Source organism: Podarcis filfolensis (assembly GCF_964270895.1).
Source record: "Podarcis filfolensis genome assembly, chromosome: 10".
NCBI lineage: Eukaryota > Metazoa > Chordata > Lepidosauria > Squamata > Lacertidae > Podarcis > Podarcis filfolensis.
The window spans coordinates 45,158,239-45,176,914 of NC_139612.1; the positions used below are offsets into that span (position 1 = coordinate 45,158,239).

Here is an 18,676-nt window from a genome sequence, read left to right on the forward strand (position 1 = left end):
GCCCCCTTGCTTTCTGATTCCAACCCTGTGCTTAAAACAATTTCTAACATTCCTGCCTCAGGAACAATGTAACAACCATGAATGAAATGAGTGATTTATAACAAGAGTCCAATATTTGTTTGTGTGCATGAACTCTTTGAAGTTGCACCAACCTCTATAATTTCAGAGCAGCTCAGTCTAACCATAAAATAGCTTCATCTCTTTGTATGTCAGCCACTCCCATTTTATAGCCAGGAAGCTGAAGACACTGTACACCAAGAAACACTACACTTTATCCTACAGATCTCCCACTTCAAACAACAATTGCTTTTGCAAATTCCAACTCCACGCCCCATGACAATTGCAATACAAGTTTTAGCTTTAATTCAACTGCATATCCTTCTCCCAGAAGTGTTACACGTCCTTAAGATTTCCTAGACTTGCCACAGAAACCTCGAAGACTCAGTTCACACATCACGTCTGTTTTGAAATATATTTTATTATCTTCCCCACAAATACCCTGATGAAATAATAATTGAATACTAATTCAAAGAGACAACTCCATTGTCACATCCATCTTGCTCTTATAAGGGGTAAGAATGGGGTAGACCTCTTCTTTTAGGAATCTTGCTACCTGTTATGGAAGAAGGGAGGAAAAAGGCATTAAAAGAATAATTTGGACCAAATACTCGTTTAGCCTTAGCATATTAACCAATTACTCTATTCTGCACACTTCCCTGTAACTCAGAACACGCAGGAACCAGATAAGGCAAAGACTAGATTTGTCCCCACCCAAAGCACACCATTAACAACGAAAAGGAAATGTTAGAAGTACAGAAAGTGAATTATTCCAGATATGGGAGATATGCCAAGAATCTTTCTCAGACTGCTCTTGTTAAAAGCCTAGCTTTCTTAACGGGTAAATGAAGAACTGGCTGATACAGGCTACTGTACTACAATCTGCACTGAATCAGTAAGACAGAGTGGGGCAGGCAAAAATAAAAAGTCAGGAATATGTAGTTAGAGGAAGGTTGGGTAGCAATGGATGAAGGAAACGTCTAAATAGAATAAGGAGGGGGAAACTGGTTCATTCGCAGGGGAGCTTATGGCAGAAGAAACAAAAACAAGGAGTAATAGATGATTTTTTTCAAATGGAGTGAGAAAGGTTACAAAGGAAGACAAAGAAAGAAACAGTCACAGGTAGAGAACATAAAGCTTTAGGTGGACTAGAGTCCACGGCAACCTCATAAGAACTTTCCTGTTCTTACCTGCTGGGAAGCACGTCCAGTAAAGGATTTGGGTTCCAAAAGAGATTCCAGTTCTCCATGAATAGGGCTGAAATAAGGATCTGCACGAATACGTTCAATGAGGTCATTATCACCCCCTTCTTGCTTCACAACAGCAGCTGCCTGCTGGGACAGAACCCTTATCTTCTCATGACAATCCTATGAAAAAGTCAACATCACATTACAAACCATCAGCAAACACGGTAAACATCCTAAGTATCATATACAGGATTTACAAAAAGCTAATGTAGTTGTGGCTCACGATAAAAAAATCCAAAATCCATTGTAGGGCTGTATCTATTAGGCCAACCAAAATGTCAGAATATAGTCCGGGAGGAAGAGGGAAAAGAGCGTAGTGGGGGAAGTGGCTTAGTATTTAAGCCATAGTAAATCTGAATTGGTCTTGGTCCTAAGATGGAGTGCAGGAACTCATCAAAAAGAGGCTAAGCTGGGCTACCTGGAAATGAACAACATTTGAACTGTGTGTGACAGAATTGTTGCAATGCCTGAATTCTCTCTTCAGTGGGTCTTTTTATCATTCAGTCCATTCATAATAGTTCTCTTTTTAATTACACACAAACTGCAATAAGAAATAGCAAAATTCCATCCTCTTCTGAAACTTTCAGTATTTTGTGTAGCCGATCACTGCAGAATATTGTCTCAATAACTTCTCAGTTCTAGATGCATCAAGGGAGCATAACAAGTACAGAAATAAGATAAAAGTAGCAGCAAACAATGCAACAAACAAAAATTATTTCAGACTTCTCTTTAAAAAAATGTGCAGGGTGACAATTTGTCTAATCGCTAACATTCATACGATACTAAGAAAACAAGTCTAGAGGCAGCAGGGATCTTGGGTAAAGAAGTGAACGAGTTAGTGCTGAACCACAGTTTAAGCAACCTTAGTCAGTGCTGAATTTTATAAGTTATTTCCAAAAGCATCCTCATTCAGTATTATAATAATTTGAAAAAGATAGGCACATTGCAATGTTCCATCTCTGCTTTCTAAATACTAATATAGTGACACTAAAACTGGTGATAAAACAAAACTAATGCCTTCCCTGGTAGCTGAACTTGTAAAATTTAGAAATATGCAACATGATGAGAGAAAGAGGATGTGCATAACAACAGGGCTAGATTGTGAAACAGCAAAGAGTTCAAGATACTGGTGTCACAATTTTCTTCCAACCCCTCTACTTCCTGGCATGAAAAGTCCCCTTAAGGGCCTGTAAATGAGAGCCTACAGTTAGATGCATACCTGGCGATTGCCCCCAGCTTTCACCATAGCCATGATAATATTTTCTGTACACATGAAAGGCAACTCTTGCTGAATACGTCTCGCAATAACCTAAATCAAACATCAAATATAAGTACAGTATTTACAAAATGGACTGGAAAATCCAGTTTCTATGTTACTCTTCATTATTTTATTTATTCAGGGGAGAGATAACAGCTCGGCAATAAAAGTACATGCTTTGAATAGAGAAGGCCCCAGATTAGTAGAACGTTAGAAGGACCTCTGCCCAAGTCCCTGAAGAACTGTTTGTTGCCAGTCAGAATAGATAAGACTGGGATACAAGGACAAATAGATTCATCATTTAGAAAGCAGTTTCTACTGCTAGATGGCATGTCCTTCATTAGCCTCAAATTTTATATCATTCCAAACTCTGCTACACCTCATGAATATTAATAGCTCATTCCTAATTAAAACTGAAGAAAAAAAATACTGTCTCCTTACAGACGCACACAGATTTAATGTTAAAACAGGAAGTCAAAACAACTTCTCCCCACTCCTGTGGAGCAAGCCAGCTACCACTCTTGTTCAGAGTAAAAATAATATAGTAATGAATGAATTTTAAAAATGCTTCAAGTTGTCAGTTTTGTCTCACCACCATACTTCAGGGAGTTGTATGCCTGCTCTTACTTTTTAAAATGCCACACATGCATTTATTAATTTAAACAGTTATGTGTTAAATGATTTTTTCTCAATATTACAAGAGAAGTAAAAACTATTCAGGGGATGGGTTCTTCTTATAAAAGCTAGTCCACTGGGAATGTGCACAGTTGAAACCTGCTGCAGACTCCTGAAACTGCTATCTTAATCCCTTGGATAGAGGTTCCCATACTTAACTGTGCCCAGCATTCATTAGATTGGACCTGCACCGGGTATCTGCCTCATAGTGACTGTGACCTACCCATCTGTAAAACCTCGACTATGTAGCTAAGTGGAATTTAACAGTTGACATGAATCAGATTGTTTGTAAAAGCTTAGAATCATAGAACTATAGAATTGGAAGGGAACACAAGGGTCGTCTAGTCCAACCCCTTGCAATGCAGGAAACTTTTGCCCAAAGTGGGGCTGTAACCCACAACCCCAAGATTAGTCTCATGCTCTACCAGCTGAGCTATTTCCTTCCTCATACATGCCCAGTGCTGGAAGTGGGTGCTGATTTATGGTAGCGTTTTTGAAATTTTCTGTCTTTAAAGTACTCTTCTCATGTCTGCAAAGGAAGCCCTGCTGTGTGTGTGTGTGTGTGTGTGTGTGTGTGTGTGTCCATGCTTAGTTACGTGGAGTTGTGGCTAGGGTTGTTGGTCCTTGCTGTCACCCCTGTGTTAACCAAGTGTGCATTAAAAATACATATTCAACTCACAGTGGCTATGAAGGGAAGACTGATAACAGGAAGCAAGCTGTGTTTCAGGTGACAACACCCTGAAAAGCTTCCAAGGGACCCCAGGCTTTTTCCAGAAAACAGTTTGAAAACCGCCAGTACAGGAGTAAGAGATAGCTCACACTTCCTCTGAGTCTTCTTACCTTGGGATATACCACAAGACCTTCAGAGATATTTTGCAGGGTGCTAAGTATTATGTCAGCAGTGAGGAAGGCTTCAGGTAAACACACGCGCCTGTGGAAAAAGTCACAGAGTACCAGAATTGGAGGGAGGGAGAATTTGCAGCATTCCCACAGAAAGGACTTTTTAAACAGTTCAGTACTATTTTTCCTTTCCTCATTAATTTGCTTACTCTTCCTATTTTCCACACTAGGCAGTGTTTTAAGGAACATTTTGTTGGGGTGGACGGATCATCCCAGTTCTGTCCTGTGTCAGTTTTGTGTATTCACAAAACTAACTCCATGGCATCCAGTTTATGGATAGATGTTTTTAATTTTAAAAATCTGCCCCGTTTTACTGAAATAACTGCTTATGATGAGATGGTCCAAGGGCTGCCCCTTTTGTCAACATTTTACAGCTACTTGGGGAACCGAACACTTCCTTCGTTGCATGGGAACAGCCATCTTTTTCTTTGTACAATTCTGCATGTTGTGATATACAGTTCCTTTATGGGAGCATTTTAAAACAGATTCTTTACTGTGTAGCCTTGGAGGAGATATTGGCTGCTCTAAGTAGCTGGTCAAGTTTTAAAGAAACGTTAAAACTCCTAAGTACACTACAGAAGCAGGCATAGATTTGTTCATTGATTATGTGTCTTAATCCACAAATCCAAGTTCTGAGTCACACATGAATCCAATGGGGGCAAAATGAGCAAGAATCCTCTGCACCTCCAGCTTAGCTTTCAGAAATTACATCCTTCAGTAGTGGCCTTGTACATTTTATACTTGTTAAAAAAGGTTCCACTGAAATCACAGAGGTTCACTTCCAAGTAAGTATGTTTAATATTTTGGGTGCAGTTCACAATATCATAGAAAGATCTGTTAGTTTATGTCAGGGAACTGTCATCGGAAGAACCGGTGGTGCAAGGGCTCCCAGAGGTTGAGAGAGACTTATCAGCGGAGGAGGGAACCAGCAGGGGGAGAGAAAGAGCTCCAAGGGAAAGCGAGTCGGAAGAATGGCTCAGAGACAATTCCAGCGAGAACAGCGGGGAGGTTTCAGGACCTCCTATAGGGACACCCACTCCTCGCCGGAAACTGTCACGTAGAGAGTCCAGAAGACGTGTTTCCATCAAGGAGCTTTTATGCTGGAAGAAATTCCGTAAACGCCCACTGTCGGATTCTGCCAGCGACTGACGAAGCCATGCTCATGGAGCTCCGTTACAGACAGTGGTTTGTGGACTTAGCCAAACACTGAGGGACTAGGAACTTTACGCACAAGCAGCTCAACATCCCATCACAGTTTATAAATGGATTTTGAAAACAAAGAAATAATCTCTCTGTTTCATGACCTAGCGACAAGAATCAGGAATGTACCTGTTTGCACTATCATCTAAAGTGCGCTCAAACCACTGCACAGATGCTGTCTGAAGGGGGTCCTGGATCAGAATCATAAGATGACGAGCTAAACTGCAACATCGCTCCGAACGCATGGGATTCCGTTTATAAGCCATAGCGCTTGAACCTGTACAATGGGAGGGGTGAGGGGAATGGGCAACAGGAGAAGGAAGAGTGTGCAAATGAGAAGGAGAAAGAATAAAAAACAAGAATGTTAAACATAGTGTGCCTTTCTAAAGTTCTTTCACCATCTACAAAAGTTGCTCCGGTTATCAGCAAACACAATCCTCAACAATACAGTGGTACCTTGGGTTACATACGCTTCAGGTTACAGACGCTTCAGGTTATAGACTCCGCTAACCCAGAAATATTACCTCGGGTTAAGAGCTTTGCTTCAGGATGAGAACAGAAATCGTGCTCCGGCGGCGCGGCAGCAGCAGGAGGCCCCATTAGCTAAAGTGGTGCTTCAGGTTAAGAATGGTTTCAGGTGAAGAACAGACCTCCAGAACGAATTAAGTTCTTAACCCGAGGTACCACTGTATCAATAATTTTGAACAGATAGCAGAGCTTGCACACAAAAATGTATAGATTCAGGTGTTCAAGTTGGGGCGCAAAGGAAAATAGGTTGGCTAACTTCATGGTGACATCAGATGACAAAAGGGGTGGCCTCCCACCTGTTGGTGGCCCATGGGGTAAGTTGGATAGAGCACAACATAGCTAGGCTACTTCTAAAGCTTAGTTAAATTTAGCAGCTGTTTTTGTACCAAAATTACTATCCTTAAGGCTAGGCATGGGGAGCCTATGGCCCTCTAGATGTTTTGGGCAACTCCCATCAACCTAAGCATGGCCAAGGATGGTGGGAGATGGAAGTCCACCAACATCATGGGGCCCAGAGGTTTCCCACCCCAATGTAGACTGGGAACAGATTGCAGTGAGCTTTTAGCCTGCACACTACCCCCTCTTGCACAGAAGGGAAAAGAGTGAAAACTCATACTCTCGCTTTAAAACAAACCAGAGTTTCACATTATATTCAAAATTGGGGACCTGTGGTTTGTTCTACCCAAGGTTAACTAGCAAATTGGGATCTAAAACTATCGTTTGAATCTGACTTGTTGACACTGATTTTGGTTTGAATAAACCGTAGTTTCCACCCTGAGACCTCCAGGTATAGGACAGTATATAAATTCAATAAAATAATAGTAGTAGTTTCTGGGAGGAGGTTGCAATAATTTTTATTGGGATTTTTATTGTTGTTGTTGTTTAGTCATTTCGTCGTGTCCGACTCTTCGTGACCCCATGGACCAGAGCACGCCAGGCACTCCTGTCTTCCACTGCCTCCCACAGTTTGGATTTTTATTAAAGTGATACAAAATAGTACCAAGAACAAGGCAAAAATTAAGCAATAAAGCACAGTCCAACTAGACAGAATCACGATGGAGACTGAAAGTAAACAATGGCGAAAATTATATCAATTATACCATATATTACATAAATTAATCACATTTTTTTTAAAAAGCTGTATTGAAAACAAAAGAAAAGTCAGTAAGGGGTTGAAAAGACCTTAGTACAGTGGTACCTCGGGTTAAGAACTTAATTTTTTCCAGAGTTCCGTTCTTAACCTGAAACTGTTCTTAACCTGAAGCACCACTTTAGCTAATGGGGCTTCCCGCTGCCGCCGTGCTGCCGCCGTGCGATTTCTGTTCTCATCCTGAAGCAAAGTTCTTAACCTGAGGTACTATTTTTGGGTTAGTGGAGGTACCACTGTATTTCAGTCTGGGGCCCTCCAGAGAACAAGTCTTGAGACAAACTGTGGCTTGTACTTTGCCTGCAAACCATGACTGGAAACCAGGATCAAACTATGGTTTTAATTCTTTGTTTGAAACACAAGTGTAAAATATAGATTTCCACATTGCCTCAGAACAAGCAATGAGGAATCACTGCATGCAAAGACAGAGAGTAGTGTGTGAAGCCAAGGTTCCTTGATTGTTCAGTTTCATAGCATTAGGGCATGGTTTGGAATTACATCTAAAGCAGCCCATTATCTCACTTTCTCACAGGAGTCACAGTTTCAGAATCCTTACAGCAACTTGTTGGATAGCTAGCAAAGCAGTAGCTTCAGAAATTTAATTTGCTGGTAACTGTATGCATGCATGTACTCCTTAACTGTCTTGTACATAAAAATGGGATGTAAATGTACCAGCTGATCCACTCTGAGACATGTTTACACATATTCCATTTTTATTCTAATTTCAATCATTCAACTTCAAAAGGGCAATCAATACAAGTTAATTTAAAAACAACAAAATTCTGTTTCTACAGCCATTGCTTACCAATTTGGTCTTTCTCAAAAGGTTCCTCTAATTCTTTGAGGTTGGCCAGAAGGCGAATATCAGTACATATCTGGAGAAAAACAACTCTAATTAGTTCAGACACTATTTCTGGGCAGCATTAATATCCATCAGAAATCTTGGAGCTGGTTCATTTTACTAACCACTGGGGAGAAAAAGAGATTAATTCATTTCAGATGCAGGCACAGACTTACTGCATGCAAGATTTCATAATTAGCCCTGAGTCTATGATACAAAGAAATAGTATAAAAAAATTCATCATCTTATTTTAAAGGAAATAGGAGAAATTCTGATTATAAACATATTCTCCAGCCCAAAACATACAGATTTGAATTCAAGCCTATTATACAAGTGACACTCAACTTATGCTGGGGTTACATTCTGGGGATAGCACATAAAGCCAAAATCACATGTAGTGAAAACACATTGGGTTCACTGGTGGGTGGGATTGCCAAAGTCTTTTTTCCCAGATGTGTGCCCCCACTGAGTCACTCTCCCAACTTCTGAACACTGTGCATTGCTTCTGCTTACTGGCAGAGAGAGGCAAGGCAGTGCAGGCGCAGCAGCAGGAATGGTGGACTCGCTTTCACTTTTTCAGCCATCTATAATTCAATAGATCTAGGATATCTCCTAGATATCCGGTATACTACAGAAATCTGTGTTAAACACAGGAGAAAAGCAAAACATCAGAATGTGACCACAGTTTCTAGAAGCTTGAAACCTCTAAAGAAATAATTTATGTGGCTGTGCAATTCATGTAGGCATCCAATTGAGCCCGAATTCTCAGTGGTGCCTTTGAATATAGAATTTGAAGTAGTTCTTACCTTATGTACAGATGCCCCTAGACTGGCCAGAACAGAAAGAACTTCAATATCCACTTTGCGACTGTATGTCTGCCCTGTGACGATATAAGCGCTGAAACCAAACATAAAGATAAAGCATCATGAAGTTTAACAGAGCCTATAAATGAGATTGAGAGAGCATGCAACAAGGAATGAATATCACACAACATCAACTGGTTCCTTGTCCCTCATTTTATATCTGCTTCCTGATCCAGTGAAGGTACAGTATTCGTTTGAAACAATCTAGAGAAATTCTTTGTGTGACTGTGCAATTCAGTTTAACATGCAGTAGGGGTAGCAAAAAAAAGGGCGAAACATGCACTCACATGGAGAAGAGCAAGACTGCAAAGGACTAAGATGGGAGGAAGTTCCATTACAAACCTACATCATGGAGTAGATTATGTAAGAACAACCTTTCCCGTAATAGGTCCTAGCAGTTAGCTGCAACAGCAGGAATGTTAATTGCAGAGCAGAATCCAAATTTATACATAGGTCCAGAGGTGCTCATCTTAAGAAAGCGGAAGGGCCACAGTTTAATGGATAGGCTTTGCACATATAAGATCACAGCTTCAATCAATGATATCTCCAAGTAAGGCTGGAAGCTCTGGAAAACCATGCTGCCAGTCAGTTAGTCCAGATATGACAGTACTAAATGTAAGACAACACCAGTGGTCTGACTCAGTATAAAGGCAGATTTCTGTGTTCTTAAAGCAGTAAAGGCAAGGAAGGAGAGGGGGTTTTGTTTTTTTACATACCGCTTAAATCCCGCCATTGCAGTCACCAGCCTGTCCAGCTCCTCCACCTCAGGGGAAAAATATGATAGGAACCTCACTCAGAATGCAGTGGCTGAAGTGGGAATGATTGTGCCATTCTGAGCACTACAGGTGTTTTGCTGATGCAATCACTATATTGCCCTATGCTCAATCTGCTGTCTGCTTCCCACAGAAATAAAAATTATTCCGTAGGCCTCATGCAAATTTCATATTGGCAAAAGCCCTAGAGTGAAATGTCCCAGGAAGCAACTTTGCTAGTTTCTTGATTGGGGCATAAGGTGCACTTTATGGATATTCTGACAGCTGATTTAGAACTATTTTTTTACTGGTTTTGCTGTGGGATTTTGCTGTTTTTAGATGCTGTTTCAATAATTTATTCCACTACTGCTCAGGATGTTTAGGTTGAATGGCAGCCTGTGATTACCACCACATAATACAACAGTCAAGTGTTCCCAAACTAATTGCAATTCAAAACTGACACTTGCTGGGGATACGTACTTTATCATGATCTCCTTCAAAGAGCTGCAAGAAGCTGGCCTGTGTGCCAGTGGTGCCTTTCACACCACGAAATCTCAACTCATCTCGTGCCCGCTCAAGATTGTGGAGGTCCATGCAGAGATCTTGGATCCACAGACAACAGCGTTTACCCACAGTGGTCAGCTGGGCAGGCCTAAAAGAACACAGAATATTACTCAAGAATAAGCCTGTACAGCTTCATTCATGTTACTATACAGTGTTTGCACTTGATGCTTTGCAAGCATTTCTATCACAGTTTCTTTCAGAATCTTACAGCCGTGATTCATTTAGTTCTCTAGAGTTTAATCTTGCACAGTAGCAATTAAAGGCCGCTGATCTGAGGGTGAATAAAAGAAATGGGGTAGAAATGGGAGCAGCATCCACAGAAATAAATGAGTATTTGTATGAATTACTTACTGGTAGTGAGTGAAGCCCAAGGTGGGCAAGTCAGCATACTTCTCAGCAAAGTCTGCAAGACGGCTGATCACCCTGGCAAGCTAGCAAGATTGAATGAAAGAAGGAAAACACAAGGGAAGTCACCAAATAATTATTTACATTTTTATCCAATTCTGCTTTCAAGAAGGGTAGGGCAGAATACAAGGTTCTTCATTCCATACAGAGAGAGAATCTGACAGTCAAGTCTGAATCATTCTCCAAGAAGAATTGTAAAATGCTTGGAGAGAAAAATATATAACTTAATATGATGCCTCTATATTACTATTACTACTACTGCTGCTGCTACTACTACTACTACTACTACTAGTAGTAGTTATTTCATTTAGGTGTGACCCTTGCAGAGTGAGGGATTTATAACAGAACATATATAAAACAGTTAAAACAACTGAATACATGAAAACAGTGTGTGTGTGTGTGTGTGTGTATAAAGCAAGAGCATATACAGTACATAAAATCAATTCATGTTATATTATGAACTCTGTATGAACACAACTGGAATCCAACACTGATCAGGTGCCTTGTAGAATAACTACAGTGGTACCTCGGGTTAAGTACTTAATTCGTTCTGGAGGTCCGTACTTAACTTGAAACTGTTCTTAACCTGAAGCACCACTTTAGCTAATGGGGCCTCCTGCTGCTGCCGTGCCGTCGGAGCACAATTTCTGTTCTCATCCTGAAGCAAAGTTCTTAACCTGAAGCATTATTTCTGGGTTAGTGAAGTCTGTAACCTGAAGCGTATATAACCCGAGGTACCACTGTACTTTTTTCTCAGTGTCTTGCCAGCTCCTAATTGTTTCTAGTTAACTCTGGCAGACAGCCACTTGGAATCAATAGCACCCAACTCTTAAAAACTGTGCGTCTCACCTTGGGAAGAAGCAGGTTGAATCCATCCCGGAGAACTATCAAGTCCTAACAGAAAAAAGGAATAAAACGGTCAGTCAGTCACAATTTTATTCACTAGCCACATGCTTATCTACACTCTCCTTTCAGGGTAATTTGCAATTTCCATAAAGACAAATGGGTATAACTAACATTCTCTTTGTGTATCAAGGAATCAAGTAGTCTACTGTGCACAAGCATTTACTTTGGTCACTCTCAAATTCACTTGTGCCTCAAAGGGATCAGCATTACTTCTGTGCCACCAAAGAGGGTGAAAATGAAGAGACGAGAGAGGGGGGCGTTATCTCACTCAGAACTTTACTGGGTTTTGAATTTTTAGCTATACCATACTTATCTTCGTCTTTTTAATAAAGAAAAAATATTGCTGATACTTTACAAGCTTGGTATTTCAGATAGTAAAGCAGGGATAGAAAAGAACCATTACAGTGGTACCTCTAGTTAGGAACTTAATTCATTCCGGAGGTCCGTTCTTAACCTGAAACTGTTCTTAACTAGAGGTGTGCTTTTGCTAATGGGGCCTCTTGCTGCCGCTGGAACACGATTTCCATTCTCATCCTGGGGCAAAGTTCTCAACTTGAGGTAATTCTTCCAGGTTAGCGGAGTTTGTAACCTGAAGCGTTTGTAACCTGAAGCGTTTGTAACTCGAGGTACCACTGTATAGTGATTCAGTCCAGCTTATGGAGAACAATTTCATAACATTGTTTTACCGTATTATCTCCCACGTAGCAGGAAGTTGCTCCAAGGTGAATTATTCCTGCAGCCTTTGGACAACAGTGGGCAAATGTATGCACATGGGCCATTACATCGTGACGTAACCGCTTCTCCTCCTCAGCTGCCATCTTGAAATCTATGCTGTCCAGTTTTGCTTCCATTTCCTGTATTTGCTCATCTGTGATGGGCAGACCCAGTGACTACAAGGAGGGAAAAACCTGAAGTTAACTAACACATGACCCCCTATTCAAGGACACCCCCACTAGTAAGATCACTGAATTTACACAATCGACTGGGATCTTATTCTTATGCAACTTTCAGAACTAGGGATGGGTGACAAAAAGCCCAGTTTATGCAAGATTAGCTTTTAACTACTGAGGTTAAAATCCAAAGTCCCAAGGGTATTACTGTTCCAAATGAGTTAATTTTAAAGGAACACTTCACTGCAATTAATATTAGAAAAAACGTTATTCTTACGTTGTTGTTATCACAACAATTTGATTTAAATAAAAACGTAAAAGAACTGTGTAATTTCTCTTTTTGAATTTGGCTGATTTACTATAGAGTTTATTTCATTTTCTACCTTCGATATTCAAGCAGTTACTTCAGTTGTGTCTCTGACAGTAAGTGTCCCAAATAGCTTTAAAAATGGAAAGAGACAGCAGACTAAAAAGACTGGAGTTGCCTCAAACTTGAATGTCAACCCAGTTGTATGAAAAGGCACTACAATGCTCTACCTACAGTACAAAGGATTTTTTCAGAGTTCTAAAGGAAGCCATTGTACTTGACTCTGCTAGGCTTTCTGAAAACACTACCCAGAATTTACTGTAATCGACTAAAGTCTCCATAACCGTCTTTTTACACCCTTTTCAATTTTTCAGAGGAAAAATAAAGTTGTGCTTTGCCTTTCCATGATTTATATGTAACATCACATCTATTATCCTAACCCGCCTGCAGAATCTTAGGCGCCTCGTTTACCTTCTGCTGCTGTTCCCAGTGAATGCAATTTAAATTAAAAAACAAGCAGGAATGTTGCTTATATAAAAACAAAGGTAAACAACACATAAATGTTACACACTTTTCACTACATTGAATCCCCTACAACTAGAAATCTAATCATATCCCATGTCGGACTGAAGGGAGATCTATTGGGGATTGTTAGTAGCAATCTGACAGAACCCTGTTGAAACGAACAGGTGCTGTGTGTCTGTCTCTCCATTTCCAGCTGAAGATCCAGGCCAGAGTTGTAACTCCTCAGGAATGTGAACATACGGATAAAAATAACAGGCTCCCCAACTCACATTAAAGCATAAGATATGTTACAACAACATCTGCCATGCTTTCTGAAAACATGGTTCTGTTTAGATAGGAGAACTATCTTTTGCTTATGTGACTTGGTAAAGCAATATGTACACTGCTATATAATAAAATAATCGTAAGGTGAAGGATCTAGAAACCCTCACCCATTTGCCGTTTGCTGTTATGTAGCGATAAATATTTGGTTTTCACAGAGAAAGTGGCATGGCGGGGGGGAGCGCTTGGAAAGAGAACTTTGCCTTGAAATCCAATGCCCTTTTTGTGCAAGGGGGAATATTGGGGTATTTTTGTTCTTATTTTTATTATGTATTTTGTGTCTTTTATATTATAATTTATGTTGTGAACCATCCTGAGATCTACAGATGAAGGGTGGTATACAAAATTAATATTTTTTTTTAAATAATAATAATAGAAAAGTGGAGAGAAGCATAGATGAGCCCTTTGTTGTAAATCACACACTCTAAAACTTTATATGGCATAACTTCATAGCTACTATGATATCTTGTACTTCAGCAAGTGACAACCTTTGTTAAAACATCTGCACTGGCTTCCCACATGTTCTTGGGCCAGGTTCAAAGTTATTGTGCTGATTATATATCAACACAAGTCCTGGTCTCTATTATCAGAGATAAAGAACTGGTCTCTATTATTTATGAAGAGCTTTCAGAGCATACCACTCGTCCCTTGGTTCGCTTTATGCTTTACTAGGAGAAAGATCTAAATGTTCAAAATTATTATTATCTGTTCCATTATTTGTGAAGGAATGCTCAAAGTTGTGCACAGATGGAATAGTACACCTGTGCAGATGTCTCATATTATACCGCAATCAATACAGGATTGCTGGCAGGCCTGTGGGCTCCGGGGAATATTTTTCTATCTTTGGTGGGAATGCCCTCTGCTCTCATAATTCTGATCCCAAGTTTATAAAGAAATACTTAAAATAATTAAATCATCTGCTCAGGCTTATCCACAACTGTCACTAATGAATTTGTGGACTGATAATAGGAAAGCTTGTCACACTAAAGAATTTTTGACATGGATCCTAGCTGGTGCTAGGTTTTCAATAATCTAGCTATGGAAAGCTTAGAAAAAATCTACATTGGTCTTTGTGGTATAAGAACTTATGGACTTTTGGTTATTGTGTGTCTCCAGAGTAATGGGAGAACCCAGAACACTTCTACATCATTAGGCAGGATTTTATTTCTTATGCTTTGAACGTACATGCAATAGTCACCACCCATGCTAGCCTGGGAAACATGGATGCCTCAATGTATACTGGTGTGTTACAATTTCTTTTTCTTTGTTTGTTTCTTTATGGTACAATGTAGCACCCTGCTACTAATACTTTTGGGTTGTCAGAAATAAATAAAAATTAAAAAAAAGATCTAGAAAGTTCCGAAAAACTTGGATCAGGATACTTTAAGGACCACATGGTACCATTTAAAGATTTTTTGAGGGTAAGTGAATCCCACTAAGAGTTGTAATAGTTTAACATTTGGATCAGAAGCTAAAATCCACTTTGTTTATTCTTGATTGACAAAATCACTTTGTGAGGTATAATACACATGAGATAAAGTGCTATTGCTTGATAGTCAGGGTCAATCCCCTCTGGGCTGATGGGGCATATGAAATGTTACCTACGGCTAAGCAAACAACCTTGTATCTTCTGTATGGTTTAGAGTGACGTACAGAGGTTTGTGCAACCAACATGTTTGGAATATTGCTTCCATCCCCTTGGTGACTGATAAATTGCATTGAAATGCACACACTTACAACATACCACCTCTGCAGTGACCTCGAGAATGGTAATCAGAAGAGAAGAGTCTTTGGGTGGCTTTAAAAAGAGGATTAGACAAATTCATAGCGGTAAAGGCTATCAATAGCTGCTAGCCTCAATGAATATGTTCTGCCTCCATGATCAGAGACAGTATGCTTCTGAGTACATTTCTAGAAACCATTTTAGCAAATGTCCATTGTCACATTGTTGTAATCAGATGAGAATGGCAAAAATGTAACTCTGCATAAGGATCCTGATGCAACAATGGACACTTGCAATATGAGCAAACACCTATGAAAAAGTTACATTGGAATTCTTAGCCAAATACCTTTTCCAGGTGAATAGGATCCTAGAATCTGATGAGAAATGAAGAACCACAGCACATTTACTAGACCTAAGTACCACACATTACAGTGTTGCACAAAAGTAAAAAAACATTTAAATTTAGAAGTCGAGTGCAACGATTTTACTTCTGCAATTTGTATACTGCTTGATCACAGTTCTAAGTGGTGATGCTCCTTTTATTTTGTTTCTGAGCAACCGTTGCTGCTAAGCACAATATAGCCTTACAACTGTGCAACAGTATCAAAAACTTATATAAAGTGTTATTAACAAAACACGACAATTTGGAGAAGCCAACCCAATGTCTTTGGGATGCCTACAAACAAGATGCGAGCATAACAACACATTTGCTCTTGTTTCCCAGGGATCAATATTCAAAGCTGTGCTATATCCGATCGGATCCTTTAGGCCATAATACATCCAATATCACCTGAATACACAGACAGCCATAACCCTTACCAATGGGTAAAATCCCCTTTTAAAGCTGCCTAAAGTGGCAGCCATCACTACCTTCTTGTGGCAGCAAATTCCCTAGTTTAACTAAGCACAGTGGTACCTTGGGTTAAGAACTTAATTCGTTCTGGAGGTCCGTTCTTAACGTGAAACTGTTCTTAATCTGAGGTACCACTTTAACTAATGGGGCCTCCCGCTGCCACTGCCCAATTTCTGTTCTCATCCTGAAGCAAAGTTCTTAACCCGAGGTACTATTTCTGGGTTAGCCGAGTCTGTAACTTGAAACGTCTGTAACCCGAGGTACCACGGTACTGAGTAGGGGCAGGGGGTGGGGATTAATTTTGGCTGCCTACCATTCAGCTTCAGTGGGTGACTCTCCAGTTCTAGTGCATTATTAACAAAACTGGGCAGATGTGCACACACACAGAGAAGTATAAAGGACATGTAGGTATGCAAACAGTGGCGTCAAACAGAACAGGCATGTTGCCCCTTCACCTGTTGCGCAGAAGGAGATCTGTTAGCTCTGTGTATGTGTGGCAGAGTCAGTAAAACTGCAAATGCCACAACCCCCATTAAATTGCGGGTGTGTGTGTGTGGACAGGGGCCTCTCCACTTAATGGGCTGGTCTGACACAGCCACGAACCCGCGCTCGCCCACCTTCTCAGCCTTGGCCAAGTAAAGCCAGAGGCGCCGCCAGGTGCTGAACTTCTTCCTCTCGCTGAAGTTAAAAGCCATGTCGGGGCTGGCGTAGCGCGAGACGAGAGGGGAGCGGTAGCGGCAGAAAGGATCCTCCTCGGCCATCGTGGAGAAGGTCCCGCGCAGGGAAGCGACACCCTCGAGAGAAGCAGCTGCAACCCGCAGGCGAAAGGGAGGGAGCTGCCCCAGGACCGTAATAAAGGGAGCGGAGAGGTCCCGCCCTCAGGCCCGCCCCCAACTCAACCTCACCTCCGGCATCCCCGGCCCCCTTCCGGTTCGGCCGCGACTGGACTGGGGCAAGGTCGGGGTCGCAGCGGCCCCTGCTGCTTGGGAGGCTGCACTGCAGCCCTAGCTCCCCTCAAGAGTTAACTCCCCACGTATACTATTGTCCCTATTGGCAGCAACTCCCGAAGAAGTTTTGAGGGGTCTCGGCAAAATTCTTACTGAAAATAGCTTCCATTGTTGCAGTGGGGTTAGGGGAGGCATATTCCGTGTTAGGGAACGCCTGGCAGTTCCATTTTTTTTTTTTTAAATATAAAGTACAGTATGCTGTGGCCCTGCTTCGAATATTGCTTGCCCCAGTTTATGGTGGAGTTGGAAGAATTAGACATGGGTCTATTACAAAATGGTCTTAAGATCTCACTGCCCCAACTTTGTGTGGCTATCTGGAGCACTTACCGTATGTATTAACTTGCATGTTTACGATTTGTGTACCAATGGTGATCTACCGTTGATATTAGTATTATTTGTATACTAATTTTCCTCTTCTTTCTTCAACTTTAATTTACCTTGTTTGCTTTTATCTTTGTTTCCTTTCCTTGTCACATTTGCAAATAATAATTTATAAGGTGGTAGCTAAAATCAGCAAGAGATAAGAGAATCTTCCATGTAAGCAAAGGCCCGAGAGATTAGATTTTAAGTAGTATCTGTATGAGCTGCCTTTGCATATGTTTATTAACATATGTAATGTGGATGTACTGATAACATAAATGTCGTTACAGTAGAACTTGGACATTCCTCTACAGGAACAGATTTGCATTAAATTCACAGAAGGCCAAAGGAAGTACTTCACATAGCAAAATAAACTTGTGGAATTCACTGCCATAAGTTATGGAGAGGACTACTAGCTTAGATGGGACGCAGGTGGCATTGTGGTCTAAACCACTGAGCCTAGGGCTGGCTGATCGGAAGGTCGATGGTTTGAATCCCCACGGGGCAAGCTCAGTCCCAGCTCCTGTCAACCTAGCAGTTCAAAAGCACGTCAAAGTGCAATTAGATAAATAGGTACCGTTCCAGTGGGAAGGTAAACGCCATTTCCATGCGCTGCTCTGGTTTCGCCAGAAGCGGCTTAGTCATGCTGGCGACATGACCCAGAAAAACTGTCTGTGGACAAACATCGAGTCTCTCGGCCAGTAACGCTGGATGAGTGCCGCAACCCCCGTTATCCGCGACTGGACTTAACTGTCAGGGGTCCTTTACTAGCTCAGATGGCTTAAAAGCAGAATGAGACAATTTGTGTGTAGGTCAAATCAGTTATTTGCCATTATAGCTATACAGAAAGTGTCTGTAAATGGACACACTACACTTCTGAGTACAAGATACAAAATATGACCCATCACCCGCTTTGCTTGGAAGTTTCCAGAAGCAGCTGGTTGGTCACTGCTGGAAACCAAATCCAGACAAGTCAGATCTTTGTTTGACACAGGAAAAGAATTATCGTGTAACAGTCTCTTTGCAAATCTGTTGCACTTTTGATTCCAGTGATTTTATAAGCCAGTTATTTCCAAGGATTCAGCAAGTTCAGTACAGTATCTATAATTTTGAATCTTAGGTAATTTTGTTTCCAGGGTTATGAAAGTGTGCTGTTCATGATGTGGCCATTCCTTGACAACTGACATCACTTATGATGAATCTGTTGTTGACATAACAAGGTCATATAAGATTTGTAACCTTTTGTTTCTCCAAGGAGATTAAAGCAACAATTTTTGCTGTCACAGATCTGACTTGCTCAGGAGTACCTAATGAGTGTCACATCAGAGTGCAGGTTTATATTGGACT

At 40.9% G+C, this 18,676-nt stretch overlaps 1 protein-coding gene across 1 annotated transcript; it reads right to left on the reverse strand.

Annotated features, from left to right (window-relative positions):
* Nucleotides 1-458: 458 nt before the first annotated feature.
* ADSL (adenylosuccinate lyase) lies at nt 459-16,858 on the reverse strand. The gene is made up of 13 exons (XM_083573815.1): nt 16,580-16,858; nt 12,030-12,233; nt 11,287-11,331; nt 10,384-10,463; nt 9,949-10,120; nt 9,433-9,479; nt 8,660-8,750; nt 7,818-7,887; nt 5,467-5,614; nt 4,078-4,168; nt 2,524-2,613; nt 1,248-1,424; nt 459-613 (listed from the first exon to the last, which is right to left on the reverse strand). Exons 1-13 carry the CDS (start codon nt 16,721-16,723, stop codon nt 527-529), a joined length of 1,446 nt encoding a protein of 481 aa, XP_083429941.1. The 5' UTR covers nt 16,724-16,858; the 3' UTR covers nt 459-526.
* Between the last annotated feature and the right edge of the window lie 1,818 nt (nt 16,859-18,676).

Excerpts from the sequence above, each read along its gene's own strand:
- ADSL (XM_083573815.1), bottom strand. The coding sequence starts at position 16,723 with ATGGCCGAGGAGGATCCTTTCTGCCGCTACCGCTCCCCTCTCGTCTCG. Across the intron at positions 10,464-11,286 it reads TCAACCTGCTTCTTCCCAAG|CTTGCCAGGGTGATCAGCCG; the intron begins GTGAGACGCACA and ends CAATCTTGCTAG. Across the intron at positions 8,751-9,432 it reads GCAATGGCGGGATTTAAGCG|CGCTTATATCGTCACAGGGC; the intron begins GTATGTAAAAAA and ends GTTTGGTTTCAG.